Below are 15,849 nucleotides of genomic sequence, written 5' to 3' on the forward strand. Positions count from 1 at the left end.
CCAAAAATTTATAATATTCTCATTTCTCGTCTGAAAATTATTACAGATATCAATTTTGAGTGAATTATCTTCAGTAGTTACTAAAATATCGCAGTTTTCGTATTTCTGGAAATTACCGTTATATGGGAAGTGGGCGTGGTTACTGTCCGATTTCGCCCATTTCAATACCAACCTACCTTGGATTAACAGAAACCTACATACCAAATTTCGTTGAGATATCTCAATTTTTGCTCGAGTTATCGTGTACACGGTCGGACGGACAGACGGACGGACAGACAGACATGGCTTAATCGATTTCTCTATTCATTCTGAGCATATATGTATACATTTGTCTATATCTATCTCGATTCGTTTTGGCTGTTACAAACAACCGTTATGTGAACAAAATTAATATATCCTTGTGCACAAGTGCGCTCGGGTATAAAAATGTTATAAATTGTTGGAAAATGTGCGTAGCCACGCCCACTTATGGTTACATGTGTATATCTTGGTAACCGCTGCACCAATTTCTTCCAAACTTGGCACAGTAGTTAGCCTTGCTACAGCATACCAATTGGCCGAAAATTTTTAAAATCGAACAATAACCACGCCCACACCCCATATAACGGCAATTTGGAGAAATACGAAATCTTCGATAAATCAGTAAATATTAAAGCTAATTTATTCAAAAGTGACGCTTGCAACAATTCTTTACCAAGAAATACGTGTATGATAAAATTTTGGAAAATGGGCGTGGCACCGCCCACTTATGATCACCTATATGTATCTCGGTAACTGTTCAACCAATTTGTACCAAACTCGGTATGGTTATTGTGCTTACCACATAAAAGCAAAATATATATAAATCCAAAATTATTGAAATCGTCATGTCAGTCTGTCCGTCCGTCTGTCTGGAAATTGGTGTAGCGGTAACCAAGATATACACATGTAACCATAAGTGGGCGTGGCTACGCCCATTTTCCAAAAATTTATAATATTCTTATTTTTCGTCTGAAAATTATTACAAATATCAATTTTGAGTGCATTATCTTCAGTAGTTACTAAAATATCGCAGTTTTCGTATTTCTGGAAATTACCGTTATATGGGAAGTGGGCGTGGTTACTGTCCGATTTCGCCCATTTTCAATACCAACCTACCTTGGATTAACAGAAACCAACATACCAAATTTCGTTGAGATATCTCGATTTTTGCTCGAGTTATCGTGTACACGGTCGGAGGGACAGACAGACGGTAATTTGGAGAAATACGAAATCTTCGATAAATCAGTAAATATTAAAGCTAATTTATTCAAAAGTGACGCTTGCAACAATTCTTTACCAAGAAATACGTGTATGATAAAATTTTGGAAAACGGGCGTGGCACCGCCCACTTATGATCACATATATGTATCTCGGTAACTGTTCAACCAATTTGTACTAAACTCGGTATGGTTATTGTGCTTACCACATAAAAGCAAAATATATATAAATCCAAAACTATTGAAATCGCACTGAAATTGAGGCCGCTTTTCATATAACGGTAAATTTCAGATATGCTTAAAATTTCAATATTTCGAAATTTAAGGACGCTAATTTACTCAAAATTGATACACCCCGGCTTACCATGTAGCGGTAGCTTTTGGAAAGGTGAAAATTATATATTCAATACTTGCGCCGGGTATTTAATGTTCGGCTCCGCCCGAACTTAGACTCTCTTACTTGTTTGTACCTGCGTTTGAAAATATTTTAAGGGAGTTCAAGATTTGTAGCATTTTAGATGTTTTTTTATCCCATTTGGCCATAATGCGTGGTTTGGTTGTGACAGAACTGTTTGAAAGTGAGCAGTCAAATCAACGTAACAGAAAAACCAAAAAACACTTTTCAGCTATCCTGGAGGTTAACTTTTGATATTGGCGCAGTAAAGCTAAGCGTCAAGAGTTAAAAAAGTTTTCTAGTGTATTTTTTACTTTTTCAGACGCTGTTTAGTACTATAATAGAGTTTAATTTTATTTGCCAAAAGATTAAATTTATTTGCCAAAAGATTAATTTTATTTGTCAAAAGGTTGAATTTATTTGCCAAAAGATTAAATTTGTTTGCCAAAAGATTAATTTTATTTGTCAAAAGATTAAATTTATTTTCCAAAAGATTAAATTTTTTTTCCAAAAGATTAATTTTGTTTGCCAAAAGTTTAACTTAATGTGTCAATGCTATATATCGGTAACCGTTCTATCAAATCAAACCAAACCGGTATTTTTGTTGTGCTTGCCACATAAAAGCAAAACGTTGAAAATTATTGAAATCGGACTAAAATTACGGCCGCTTTTCATACAACGGTAAATTTCATAAATGCTTGAAACTGCAATATTTCGAAATTTAAGGACGCTAAGTTACTCAAAATTGATACACCCCGGCTTACCATATAGCTGTAGGTTTCAGAAAGGTGAAAAAACATATATTTAATATTTGCGCCGGGTATTTAATGTTCGGCTCCACCCGAACTTAGACTTTCTTCCTTGTTATATATTAAGATAAGCACGATGCGAGAAGCATACAAAAAATTCCGATGAAAAAAAAAACACATTTTTTCGCGGGTTCAAAACTATCCTATCTTTTAAATTGGAACCAACAATACGCACCCACAAAATTTCATTGAAATCGGGTAAGCGGTTTCGGAGATTAACGTAAACGAACACAGTGACGCGGGATTTTGATATATGAGGAACATAAGCACGATGCGAGAAGCATAGAAAAAATTTCGATAAAATAAAAACATTTTTTTTTTCGGGTTCAAAACTATCTTATCTTTTAAGTTGGAACCAACAGTACATATGTACTGTAATTTCATTGAAATCGGTTAATCGGTTTCGGAGATTAGCGTAAACGAACACAGTGACACGGGATTTTTATATACTAAGATATAAAAAATTACAATCTTTAATTTGTCAATTTTATTGTGGCTTATTAACATTTTTATTTTAATATTTTTATTGAGCTGTGTTCCATGATTTTGTTTATTAGGGAAAAATTTAAAAAGCAACAAAGTCTAAGCGGTAGAAGTTATAGCAGCTATGTCGGAGATCACCACATCTCCTCATCAGACTTCTTTTTCCTAGACTTTAGCAGGGATCGGACCCGCGTCATCGATGGGCAAAGTCAGAAGCGCTAACTACTGATCTATGCACACCCGTAAGCTCTTGTTGCTGATTCATTTCCTTATTCAACCTACTGCCATCAAGTGCAGCTGATTTTGCCGCTATCCTGTAGCCAAATGAACTAGTTGTAAATTACCTCACAACTAGTATGAACCGCATGCCCAACTAGTCAGCCAACTATCTTTTTACCATGCAATCAACTGGTATTTTTTACATGGGGATGTCCTAGGAAATGGAAATTGTCAGATTTCGGTCAGAAATATACCAGTCTCATACTAGTTCAATATAGACAGAAAAATACTAGTCTAATTATGGACAAAACCACTACTTTGGGAGTCAAAAAATAAAATGAATTCATGAATATGCAATAAAAAACATTTAATTCAACTTTAATATATTACATATTTTTGTTTAGCAGCATTAGATTTGCCAATAATTAGAGCTACATTTTTTGAGTGTTAATTAAAAGTAAAAATAAATACATAGATATTTCAAACTATCGAATATAAATTTAAATGCATTTTTCATTAAATGTTATTAAAAGTAAAAGGTTTCAGGTACAATAAATACTATATTTTTATAATTAATATATTGAATATGCCAAAGAAAATATTTTAGTTAAAAATAAAATGAGTACTTTAGATAATTTTTGAGTGAACTAAAATAAAAATAAAAGTTTTCATTAAAATAAATTAAATTCATTAGCTTTGCACATTTCAGTCTATTATTTTTAAAAATTTATAAAAGTAATAATTAATGTTTAAAATTGGAGATTTGGATAAGAATAAAAAATAAGCAAATAATTCTGGCAGTTATTAAATATTCTTAATTTTTGTCTATAGTTTGGCTTGTTGATTGATAATAGAAATTCATCAAATAATTATATTGATCATGTAATTAAAAAAAGTCAAAAATAATTGAAAATGATCAAAAATAACAAAATAATAATGTAATTAAGTTTTGTGAATTAATTAACATTTTTTTAAGTAATTAATAACACTGGTCGACGGCCAAAATTTACCAGAGACGCCGTTATGAAATTCGTATGTAAAATCACCCCCTGATTCCGAAAATCAAGGTTATTTTTAATTTTATGGTACCGTTTTTGAGATATTTGCAATTTACCGTTTTTGCAAAAAAAAAAAATTGGGTCCACTTAATCATATATATCTCAAGAACGAATTAAGCAATTCCAAAACGGTTTGAAGCTTTTAAAAGGTAATAAAATTTCTATAAGCTGTGCATAGAACACTTTTTGCTAGGCCCTGTAGATTCAAAGATAACGAACAATCATTACCGATTTTTTCAATTTTTTTTTGTAAAAAAATAAAAAAAAAATGTAATGATCGGGGGAGGTTTAAAAAAACCCTTTTATCCGAAGACAGAAAGATCTTTTCTCCCTAAGCTCTGTTATATTACAAAAAAAATAAGGTATCATCGAAGAAAATCGATGCAAAACTACGTAAGTTATAAGCGATCAAATAAAAATACCCAGGTTGCGCAATTTCAACGTATACCTCAAAACGTATGTATCTTAATTTGATTTTACTATGTTGTCGAAATAATTATGTGTTCTACTTTGACGCTTATTTAGTTTAGGATCGGTTTATCTTATGAGAAACCAGCAGTAATCACCCATCATTGCGACGTCCCAGAATCCTTGATATCGATTCTCAATTAATTTCATTTGCTGATGAAACCTTTCGCCATGTTCATCACTTTCGTCGCCAAGATTTGCCGGAAAAAAGCTCAAATGTGAGTGGAGAAAGTGAATTTTTAAAGACATATTTACGCCCATTTTCGCATAATTATTGATTAGGTCGTTTACTATCTGCTCGTAGTTAGGGCTTTTGTGTCTACCGAGAAAAGAAGCAACGACCTTTTCAAAGGATTCCCACGCTGCTGCCTCAACTGATGAGAGTAGTCCTTTGAATTGATTATTGTTGATCAACTTTCTTATTTGTGGTCCAACAAAAATACCTTCCTTTATCTTGGCTTGAGAAATATCTGGAAAAACTGTTTTCAAATAGTCGAATGCTTCGCCTTCTTTGTCCAAAGCCTTAACAAAGTTTTTAATGAGACCGAGCTTGATGTGTAAGGGTGGAAGTATGATTTTCTCTTTCTTGACAAGAGGGGTGTATTTGATGTTATCCACACCAACGGTAAACTCGACTCTTTCCGGCCAATCCTTTCTGACGTAGTGGTCCTTACGAGCTCGGCTATCCCACTTGCAGAGGAAGCAGCAGTGCTTGGTGTAGCCACTTTGTAGACCGCATAGCATTGCAACGACTTTGAGATCAGAACATAGATAGTTCCAAATCTCTTAACCAATCATTAAGTTGTGCTTATGACAGAACGTTTCTTTCGTTTTCCATGCGAAATTCAGTACAACTTGATCCCCCGCACTCAGATGTTACTGTTGACAATGGAACTGGATCCGCAACTGCCGTTGAATGTAGTACTGGTAATGTCACTGTAGGTACGCTAGCATAGGTTACTCCTCTTGATCTTCCAACGCCAAGTACTTTTGTTTGACAAATATAACACTCTATTGAATGGCAAGTAGGTTCTCTCCATATCATTGGTGTATCAAATTTTGTTTGTTGTCCTGATTCCCACTGAATCAATTCTACTCGACACGATGTACACAAAGTGTTCGGTGTCCATGGTTTTTCAGCATTTTTAGGCTCAATTCCAAAATACTTGGAGTATAAAGTTTTGATATGATCTGAGAACACTCGTCGTCGCCTTATGATAGTATATTGGCCACACATGAAACAGAACATATCTGGATCCTTATTACACTCAAATTCTCGCGTCCTTTTACTCATTTTATTTTTTTTAATAAATCACGGTTTTGAAATTAGACTTATGAACTGAACTATCTCCGGCGAGCCTTGAAGATGTTATGAAGTTTCAAAGCGCATTAACTCATATTTATACTCGGAACAAGAATAAAATTGAAAAAATCAAATCTTACCTAGACAGAAAGGTTCCTTTTTATAACAAGCCGGGAAAAGAAAATACTACCTATTTTAGATGTAGGCTTTAGAAATTTTCTGTCTTATAATTTTGAAAATCTACCTGCATACTTACCCATAACTGACGGAAATACATGTTTATAACTACATGCCTACAGCAGGTTTCGAACCCAACCACTCTTCCTTTCGATGCAACCACTCTACCTACTATAATACAATTCGAGTATTAAAAGTACTATTTGATTTATTTAAAGAAAAAGTGTTATCATTGTTATGGTGTTATTCGTTTATCCGGATAATATCTCACTTGCACTTTATACCTTTAATATATGTATGTATGTATAGGTACATACATTGAAGTTGCGCAACCTGGGTATTTTTATTTGATCGCTTATAACTTACGTAGTTTTGCATCGATTTTCTTCGATGATAGCTTATTTTTTTTTGTAATACAACAGAGCTTAGGGAGAAAAAAAATCTGCAAAAAAATAAAAGGTTTTCGAGATCCTTCCCCGCAAAGTACAATTTTTTTTATATTTTTACAAAAAAAAATTGAAAAAATCGGTAATGATTCTTCGTTATCTTTGAATCTACAGGGCCTAGCAAAAAGTGTTGTATGCACAGTTTATAGAAAATTTTATTACCTTTTAAAAGCTTCAAACCGTTTTGGAATTGCTTAATTCGTTCTTGAGATATATATGATAAAGTGGACCCAATTTTTTTTTTTTGCAAAAACGGTAAATTGCAAATATCTCAAAAACGGTACCATAGAATTAAAAATAACCTTGATTTTCGGAATCAGGGGGTGATTTTACATAAGAATTTCATAACGGCGTTTCTGGTAAAGAGAAAAAGTTGAAATTTGTGGTCCAGTGTAATTAATCATTAAAAAGGTGGTAATATCGGCATTTAATCATTAAACGGTTATCCAAAAAAAAACATGCTTTAATTCATAATCATTATGAATATTAATAATTATTTAACAGGAGTAGTATAATTGAATACGTATTCGATTTGATGGTGTACAGTATACCCAAATAAAAGTTATAATATTTTGTGTACTTTATTGTATTAAACTGTCGAAGTCAAATAAAACAGGGCATGAATAAATCGTTTTGTACTTGGTACAAGTCTGGTTATTTTCGAACTAGTTCAGTTTCTGTCAGGAAATTCTAGTTGTAAACTAGTATTTTTCCTGACTATATTGTTAATTCTTTACATTAATTTTGCTTTATTGTATTATAGTTTCAGGCAGGCTCATCCTAAACTATGCATTTGTCAATTTTATTGTAGCCTATACTTTGTTGTTTTTTCAATTTTTCCCTAATAAACAAAATCGTGGTACGAAGCTCAATAAAAATAGGATTTTAATATTACCGCATTCTTTTAGTTATTCAAATATATCATAATTCACTCGTATTTAATAATAATAATAGGCCTACAAAATTTTTACCCAGAAACCAGACTATACTTTACCGAAGGTCTTCGGTGCGCTGAATTAAAATCTGGCCACAGAGTTGCTCTATCACATCAGGATTTTGGGATATTCTAACCTATAAGTGCAAAAAATGCCGTTTTTGCCCATTTTTGAAGTTGTGTATGCAAGCCAGAGTAATTTTTCTCAAACAAATACTAAAAAGGTGTTAAAGAACAAGTCTTTCTCTTTAAAATGGCGTTGAGTTTGCTCAAATATCTTTTTGCTTCGCTGAGATATTACAATTTTAAGTTTACGTGAACAAAAAGTGCTGCCGATAGTACACATGGCCGCTATGTTACTTACATGATTTTCAAGATATAAAAAAATAGGAAAATCTGTAAACTTAAAATTGTAATATCTCAGCAAAGCATAAAGATATTTGAGCAAACTCAACGCCACTTTAAAGAGAAAGACTTGTACTTTAACGCCTTTTTTGTATTTTTTTGAGAAAAATTACTCTGGCTATAGCATAAAATTATGACAGTGGATCATAGAGATCGAAAATACACATTTAAAGACCTAAGTCCCTACCTGCCAATTTCAGCCCACTGTGTGACGTCAGCATTTTTCCTAAAATGACTGACAAGAGATTTGACTAATTAAAAAACTTAGTGCAATGTAGAATATTAGTGTGGGTATCATATAAAATAAAAAATTCTGTAGAATAAAAAAGTTTAAATTTTTGGCGCATAAGGACGAGTAGGTACTGAAAGTCCTTTCATAACTTAATTCATGAATATCGGTGATAATTGAAAAAACTGTATGTTCAGGACTAATTTACAAATAAACACGACGATGTTATAATTTATATATTATTACTTTATTAATCTGACAAGTATTGACTGTAGCAGTTGAGTTCTCGTCTAAAACGAAAACTTAGCTTCTAAAGCTTAGCTTAAAGAAGTCACCAGGACCTTTTGTAGCTGTTGTTATGTTGCAACTCGTTGCTCTAGCCACTGCAGCGGATGTGTCGCAGACGCTTACGTTAACAGTTTGCTGCTAGCGCTGTGCCTTACCCGTCAGCGTGAGAACGGGAATTCGCTGACTCTGGCCATGCGCGGACTTTTATTGTTGACATTAGGCTACTTCTGTTAAAGTGCTGTGCCTTACCTGTCAGCGTGAGAACGGGAATTCGGTGAATCAGGCCACGTGCGGACTTTTATCGTTGACATTAGGCTACTCCTGTTAAAGTGCTGTGCCTTACCTGTCAGCGTGAGAACGGCAATTCGGTGAATCAGGCCACGCGCGGACTTTTATTGTTGACATTAAGATACTCGTGTTAACTCCTGCCCTTCTAAATGAAGGCCGTCCTTTGGCTTTTTGAAGCTTTCAATGACATCCTGAAGGTCGTGGCGTTGGCGTCTTCTTTTTCTCCTTTGGCATAGTTTAACTAGAGGGTAACAGACAATTAGGGTGATGATGATAGCGAGACCTGATATTGTTGGTCTTGTCAGAGTTTTTTATTCAATTTCTCCAATAACACGCAGGTTTTCCATACTTATCCTTCGAAAGTATGGAAGACTCAATATGGTAATTTCTTCAACATGCCCTTATGGTTTTTAAAGTAAGATCCATTAATGCGAATGTCATCTTCAAAGGTAAGTAAATAAGTTCCTGTAACGGTCTTTTCGGAGCCTGTGCTAGTCGTGATCGAAGCGGTATTATCGTTAATATTGACTATGCCATCGTCGACCACCGTAAATGGCCCAAGGTGGCTAGGGCGAGTGCTGCAGTGGGCGACGTTACCAGAATGGAGCTGCTGCGCGCACGTTGGATTTGGTAGCCTTCTGTAAAATGTTGATGTAAGTGTTGCGCTGCGATTCCCAATCGCCATAACTTGATTCTGACAGTCGGCAACGTTGTTGTCGTTCTCAAGGTGCAGGATTGTTCCGTTGTGCAGAACAGGGAAAACAATAATTTTCGTACAGACTAATACAGGCTTAGGATATTTAATTAAAAAATTTAAAAGGCTACTATCTAATAGGACTTTAATATATGATACTTCCATTAAGTCAGTAATAGTTGTGTTTGTAGAGCGCATATCAATAATGTTTTTTTTGTCATCTGAGTTTAACATCCAGGGATTTATTATACTTATCTTTGCAAAATTAAAGTTTCGATTTCATTTATAATAACACTGTGGAACAAATTCAGGTTAGCAAAAGTTAGGTCGATTCTGAGAGTGAGGGGTGAAAATAGAGGATAAATTAGAAACCCCGTATCGCGGCGTTTGTTTATGTTAGTTCGAATTTTTTTTATCGACTTTCGAACTTTGCAGTCAAATGCCGATTTTCAGCATATTGTTTATATGGTTTTTTGGCTATAACTCGTCGACTAATTGATATTTTTTCAATCTGTTAAAGCCAAATTATTGCTAGAGACTTGTGCAACAATTAAAATAAAAAAAAAAATTGATTTAGAAAATTGTTGTAATGCTTATGAAGCAAATTGTTGGAATTTTTTTCATGCCTTTTGAACATATTTTCCACAAAACTAAGTTTTGTTTGTTTCTGTTTGATCTATAATATGCTTCTCAGTTTCTTCAATAAATTTCATTTGAAAAGAAAACAATCATAATACAAAACTTGCGTTTTCCAGCTTAATATTAATTTACTTCTGATTTCTTAATTTTCCAATTTTTGCAGTGTTGGTTTTGAAGAAACATTGAAAAATAAATTATAAAAATATGGGAAAAAATATAATTTTTAAATGTTAGTTATAAAAAGTTTTAAGTAAAAAAATTAAATAAATTAATTTAATGATTTGGCTAGTTGCCGTTTAGCAGGCGGTTGTGGATCAACATCACTGCTCTCTCTAATATCTTGGTCATCGTCATCAGCATCAGAAAGGTCGATAATTTCGTCCAACAGATATTCCGTAATTTCATCTTTGCCTTCTTCGTTGTTGAGCGAGTTGATCAAGATGCTGATGCAATTTCATCGAAAGCTGCCAACATGTTTGCAACAGATTGCCTGTAGTTGACTTTGCGTTCTTTACCCAAAAGTCCTTTAATGACTGCTTTCAATGCGAGCCATGCATTTAATTCTCGGTCTGTCAGAACTTGGTCAAAATCTTGACGACTCATTAGTTTCCGTATGTCGGGACCATTAACAACCCCTTCCTGAATTTTGGCGTTACTTAGTCTTGGGAAAATGTCTTTTAAGCGGTTGAATACTGCTGGTCTTTTTGCGATACATTTCAAAAAATTTTTAGCAATGCCAAGTTTAATGTGGAGCAACGCCAACAAAATTTTCATTTCATGAACAAGACTTTCGTGTAGCCTATTGTCTTTAGGCCATTTCCGTCCAATGCGACTATTCCAGTTATGCTGGTTGTACTGGTTTCTCCCTTTAATACCTTCTCCGTATCGTGAATCCCAATCGCACGAAAAACACGGATATTTTGGACGGCCAGATGCTGTTAAGCCTGTAATCAATGAAATTATTTTGAGGTCGCTGGTGTTCGTTATATTTGACTACTTCCAGAATGTGTTTCAAATTATCGAAATTTTCCCTAGTGTCAGTGCTATACGCAATTGGAACAGAAGGCATTCTATTCGTCTTGTGCAAAAGCACAACTTTTAAGCTGATTAGTGAACTATCGATGAATAAACGCCAATCATCTTTTTTTATAGGCTAACCCTATCGTCTCCATTAACTTTTCGATTCGTTGCAATAAGCGAAATTTTTTGCATCATTCACATTGAAGAACTTTTCTAACTCTTTTTGGCGTTTTCGATATGCTGTTACTTTGGTACCTTTCGCCAGCAAATTATTTCCTTTCAAAAAAGAAGCCAGTTGTTCTGTTTTTTTCTGAGTCAAATACAAAATTGCAACAATTGCATCCAATTGCTTTTGTGTGACTAGGATTGGGTCCTTTGATGTTTCATAGGATGTACCTTCACCAGGGTCGTATTCTGAGAAGAAATGCATGGATATAGCAGCGGCGGTTGTAGTACTGATATCTGTTTGAAGATCAATACTTCGGTATGTTGGTACTGGAACGAATTCTGAGTGCGGTAATGGTAATTGGACACTTGGCACTGCTACATAAGTTTTATTCTTTGCTTTCCTTCTATTCAAAGTTTTATGGTAGTTGATACATCCATAGCAATTTTCTTGTTGATGCGGGCTGTTGTCTAACCACATCATTGGTATACCAAAAGGCATAGCCTTCTTCTTTTCAATTTTCAATTGCATAATACTTGAATAGCAAGTAAAGCAAACTTTTTTAGGGGCATAGTTTACGTCAATGATAAACTCTTGCGAGAAATACTGTTTATAGGCTTCCAAAAAACAATCACTCGCATTGCCACATTTTTCATCGCTTGTTATGAAACGTCCACAAATATTACAAAAATGGTCCATTTTACATTTTTAATACAATATATATTATAAAATGTTGTTTTTGTTATTTTTATGAAACCGATGCACTTAACTTAAATCACTCACAAAATGAAATAAGTTCTAAAAAAATTAATAGCGAATTTTATCACGACCGAGCGAAAATTAAAAGACATCAGCTTCGGCTGAGTTTCGAGTCTTAACTAAATCTTTATTTTTGATATTAGTTCGCTTAAACGAAATAAATAAAAATCGCTACCTGTGCGGTGGTTGGAAACAAAAAAGAGGAAGACGAGAAAAAGAGGAAGAAGGGGAAGATATTTATTGCATTTGACTGCAAAGTTCGAAGGTCGATTAAAAAAAAAATCGAACTAACATAAACAAACGCCGCGATACGGGTCTTCTAATTTAGCCTCTATTTTCACCCCTCACTCTCAGAATCTACCTAATTTTTGCTAACCTGAATTTGTTCTACAGTGTAATTTCATTTCTTGCAAGCAGCGTTTCTTACAAATAATTAGTATCAATCTGCTTAGTTTTTGAGTTTTTAATAATGCGGTTCCGTTAGTTGTTGTATCTTTTCTTGTACCTTGTGTTTATTTCTACCTGATGCCACTCTGAGTCTACGAGCTCCCGTTGTCGGAACTTCAGGTTTTCGAAGTCGTCAAAGTCAGGTGTTCCTGTACCTAAAAGGTTAATGCTCCTAGTCTGTCTGTCGTGTATGTCCAGCGTTGTAAAAAGCCCCTTTATATGTGCAATATCTGAGTCGAGTAGCATTCTCATATGGGATATAGGGAAATGCGTTGCCAGTATTTTGGTTTCCTCGACTATTTCCTTGTAAACTATAAGGTTAGTGGTATGCCTTAGATAGCTTAAGTCCTGCCAAACAGTCACGTCCCCGTCCTGTATCGGTATGTAAGCAGCGGTCGAGTAGTCCGTCAGCTTTGCAGTCGCCGTTCGAATGAGGTGTATCATAATTAGTATCCTAAAAGATGATGGGAAAGGAACCTTAATTAATTTACTTTAAACTATTAAAGGAGTTGTAAAATGCAGAAGTATAGAAAGCAAAGACCTTTTTCCTACTTCAGATTGTCCTTATCGACCACCCTCCCTTTTATGAGAACCGTGGTTCCTAAGTCCACCTCAACTTTTTCCTCAACATATAAAGGGGACACCTTATTCCCGAGTCTTCTGTTTGTCTTCTGTATTCGGTCCGGAAGGGTTATTCTTATCCATTTGTGCTTGTTGGGCCTCCGTTATTTTCGTGCTTATCTCATTTCTCATCTCATCTCAGGTGGTGTGGTGTGAAGTACATCGAGTGAATCGTTCGGTTGTACTCGATTTTTGCTAGTAATATAAGGTCGGTCGTTTCATTAATTTTTCTGTCCAGTTTTAAGCATCTTGCTATCTCCAAAAGCGTACTATGGAGGCATTCAACCTGCCCATTCGAAGTGCTACGACATCAAAATGATTTTGTAATAGTGAGGTTATCGTTTCAGAATTCAGAGAGGCCTCATTATCACAATAAATAGTTTTTGCTTTTGGAAATATCTTCATTAATCGAATAATTGGGACTTTTATATCTACAATTGTTCGAGATGGTATAGGCTGTACCAGCGCAAATTTTGAGAATTTGTTCAGACAGATAAGAAAGTACTTGTCTGTCGAAAAGATGTCAATTTGCAGCATTTCCCGGTATAAGATGGCGTTGGAGTTACACCAAGTTCCTGCTTACGAGCATGCCTATCGTATTTGGCCTTACCACAAATTTTACAATTTGCGAGGATTTGTTTAACATTCTCCTGAGCTGCTCTGTGAGCTCGATTATGCTGGCCAATGCGGGTAAATTGCAATGTATTGCTTTTAATTTATTTGGGTTAACAGCTAATTTTATTTCCCCGATAAGGTTCTCCTTATCTGTGAAGTGAATTACATGACGCGTTTTCTCTCTATCCGTCTCTGCGTGCGTTATTTGGTGAAATCCCTAATTTTAGGTCAAATGTTGTAAAATATATGCCCTTTCATAGGTTTGATAGTATTGCGGTTACATTAGGGATAGGATATTTATCATCGATGGTTTTTTGGTTTAATTTTCTGAAGTGTATTCCTTATCAACAACCCAAGTTGGATTATTATATGGGGACCTAGACGGTTGAATGATAATAACGCAAATTTGTGCTATTTCCCAATTTAATGTGAAATAACACAAATTTGCTTTATTTCATTTCTCTTTGAGCAATAAGACTAACTTTTAAACTTAACTATTGAGTAATAAAGCAAAATAGTGCACATATGTAGGTAGTCACCCAGTTACATTTGACAAAAAGTAGTACCTGAACAAGTTAAATGGACGGATTTTGTGAGTATACAATTTTGAAAGTGCCCAGTGTTCGACGTCGCGCTCGCGTCCTCTGTCCCCCCGTCCCCTCCCCTTCTTTCGCAATTATGCACTGCTGTCATTAGAAAAAAGAATAATAATGAAATGACACTAGTTCACTTCTTAAACTGCTTTTTAATGTTCAAGTAATGGGAATTATTGCGTATGGTGTTATTGCATGCCCCCACCCATGGTGGAATTAACCAGGTGAAGTAATATTAGAGTGAGAAGAAATATTTTGACACTGCATTATTTGAAAACATGCCTATAGAATGTGACTATAAGACAGCCGAATGTCAGAAAATAAAGCGAGAAAGCTGTTTTATTACTTCACCTGTTTATTGCGCCATTCATCGCACCTGTTTGTACCGAGTATACGTTCAAATTTAGAAGTCTGAGAGTAGGTAAAATTTTACATATTTTTACATCACTACTTCGTACTACATGTTCGCTTCGTCTTCGTAAACGAAGTCCACATTTCGGATATGGTGAAACCAGTGATGATAATGCAAAAATTTTAACTGAAGATAAAACTCAAAACGATATTATCTGTGTAATACGCGGCGAACAGGAACGGCAACTATTGTTTGTTCTATGCCGTGGCGGAATTATACCAGGTGAAGTAATTAGAGCGAGAAAACGATTTTGACACTGCCTTATTTGAAAAATTGCCTTTAAAATTTGACTATAAGGCAACCGAATGACAGAAAATAAAGCGAGAAAGCTGTTCTATTACTTCACCTGTTTATTGCGCCATGGTTCCATGCAAACATTTTAAGGTTTTCCAGCAATGTTTTTAATATAGAGTGTGTCCCAGAAGTAACCAAACTTGAGGAGAAGGCAGGTGCGGTGGTGAGCTCTCTGACAAACAACAAATTTTCAGGTAAAAGTGTCACCGTTTTTGAAATATTTAATTTTTTTTAATTAAAGAAAAATCGTGCCTTTTCATGTATTTTCTTTAACTGCATCTACAAAAAAGGCTATACTTAGTAAATTTTTTATGTAATATACTTTCAGATAGTTGCTTCTCCATACTCAAGTGCAATGTAGTTAAAATATATTAAGGAGCCATTATAAAATTAGGACTATATTGCGATTTTTAACTTTTTGATATTTTCTTTCCCAATTTTGACTATGTCTGGTGAAAAAAAAAATGTACTGAGCTATTACTTTGCATTACATAAAAAAATTGCTCATTTAATAGATATTTCAGAGAGGTGCCACACTTACTGTTTTGTATAGAAAAAAAAAGTTATATCCGCTTTTATGGGTAAAGGAAATAATGAAAGTGGATTTTGTGGAATTGGACCCTTCGAACATTGTGTTATTAATACTATGACAGACAACACGCAATATACGTCGCATGAATATGCGGATATTCACCTAATTTACGGTGAAGCTTGCTGTAATGCCAAAGCTGCTCAAAGACTTTATGCAGAGCGATACCCCAATCGTCGGCATCCGGGCCGTGAAGTATTCGCCCGGAACCATAGATAAATATATGAAGCTAAGTGATTTTTACACCTTTCTTGTTTGAAG

At 34.7% G+C, this 15,849-nt stretch overlaps 1 protein-coding gene across 1 annotated transcript; it reads right to left on the bottom strand.

Annotated features, from left to right (window-relative positions):
• Positions 1–11,074: 11,074 nt before the first annotated feature.
• On the bottom strand, positions 11,075–11,814 carry LOC118749324. Its single transcript, XM_036484119.1, has 2 exons — positions 11,555–11,814; positions 11,075–11,506 (listed from the first exon to the last, which is right to left on the bottom strand). The coding sequence occupies exons 1-2, from the start codon at positions 11,787–11,789 to the stop codon at positions 11,244–11,246; spliced, it is 498 nt and encodes a 165-aa protein (XP_036340012.1). The 5' UTR covers positions 11,790–11,814; the 3' UTR covers positions 11,075–11,243.
• Between the last annotated feature and the right edge of the window lie 4,035 nt (positions 11,815–15,849).

Source organism: Rhagoletis pomonella, unplaced genomic scaffold (genome assembly GCF_013731165.1).
Source record: "Rhagoletis pomonella isolate Grant_MI unplaced genomic scaffold, Rhpom_1.0 Rhpom_scaffold_00015, whole genome shotgun sequence".
Taxonomy (NCBI): domain Eukaryota; kingdom Metazoa; phylum Arthropoda; class Insecta; order Diptera; family Tephritidae; genus Rhagoletis; species Rhagoletis pomonella.